The sequence below is a fragment of the Rhagoletis zephyria genome, unplaced genomic scaffold (genome assembly GCF_001687245.7).
Source record: "Rhagoletis zephyria isolate East Lansing unplaced genomic scaffold, Rhagoletis_zephyria_1.1 Rzeph_scaffold_26827, whole genome shotgun sequence".
NCBI lineage: Eukaryota > Metazoa > Arthropoda > Insecta > Diptera > Tephritidae > Rhagoletis > Rhagoletis zephyria.
The window spans coordinates 1-1,322 of NW_016183885.1; the positions used below are offsets into that span (position 1 = coordinate 1).

A 1,322-nucleotide genomic window follows, 5' to 3' on the forward strand; every position below is an offset into this window, starting at 1 on the left:
GAATTTATCGTAATGGATACGGATCTGAATAAGCGACTGGAACACGGCATAATTACACTGTTAAGGAAAAAAAAATGCCAAAACTCAACGCAATTTTTAGCAACTGCAATGTTACACTTTATTATACTAAAATTAAATTTTTTTAGAGTCTGATTAAAAAGTTTGCCTTTTAGGTGAAATCTTGCAGAATTTTTTTTAATTTTTCTACAAAGTTTGATTCAAATCCAGAGATCTACCACATTTTTTTAAATCTACCACATTTTTCCTCAGATTCTACCACACAGAATTTTTTTAAAGTCCGATCCAGTGTTGCCGTTTTAGCCCTTTGGTGGCTAAATTTAGCTACCACATACCTTTTTTGGCATCTTTTTTTGGTCTTAACGTCGATGTGAGCGGTCGTGTATTGTCGCAGCGGATTTGAGAACGAGCAACAAGCAAGTGGTTGGCATTTTTTTTTATATCCAAGTTGGAGTATTCGCAAATTATATTATTCTTTGTTTATATAAAAATCTTGGTGATAATTAAAGTGTGTAAGCTAAGTGCAGAAGAGGAATAACTGGCTATTCAAGCGGTGTTGATTGGGGTAAGTCTGGTAGCTGAAAGTTTGTCTTTTGGCTTGGGCAGCGGCGTATTAGCACAAAATGGCGGACGCTTCGGCGTCGCCTGAAAATACCAATATGGACGGTGCGGCTTTTATGCTAGCGCCTGCCATGGTTGGTAATGGCAGCAAGTTTAAGAAAAAAAATAGAACAGGATCTAAAAGGAAAAAAAAGATGCAAATGAGTTGTTAGAGGAGTTTACAGAATCGGACGAGGACATGGGGGTTACCTCCATGACTCCCATAATTCCAATGAGTGGCATGTTAGTGAAGAGGGGAACTTATGTAATAAATGCACAGTCGGACAATATCGTAGATGAAGCGACGGTAGGCAATGGTGTAGGCAGCAACAAAATGGTCGGTAATGACAATTTGGCAGGCAGCAACAACATAGCAGGCAACATAAGTATGGTAGGCAATAACATGGCAGGCAACTACAACAGGACGGGTAGTACAGTTGGAACAACAAACACAAGCTCTAGCGTTCTAGCAAACAGTGGGCCGGTATCAGACAATGGTAACATAAATGCTACGGTTGTAATGCAAAGCGGGGGTGTTCATAAGGAAATTAAAATTATAAACGGTGGGACAGATGGGTGTGAGAATAGTGTTGGTGGGNCGTTTTAGCCCTTTGGTGGCTAAATTTAGCTACCACATACCTTTTTTGGCATCTTTTTTTGGTCTTAACGTCGATGTGAGCGGTCGTGTATTGTCGCAGCGGATT

General features: G+C 39.9%; 1 protein-coding gene across 1 annotated transcript in view; it reads left to right on the top strand.

Annotated features, from left to right (window-relative positions):
• The first annotated feature begins 375 nt into the window (after nt 1-375).
• LOC108382412 (uncharacterized) overlaps nt 376-1,322 on the top strand; it is a 2,426-nt gene continuing 1,479 nt past the window's right edge. The window contains exon 1 of the mRNA XM_017638785.1: nt 376-1,218. Coding sequence (XP_017494274.1) covers nt 818-1,218 — 401 coding nt within the window. The 5' untranslated portion in view covers nt 376-817. The remainder of the gene's footprint in view (nt 1,219-1,322) is intronic.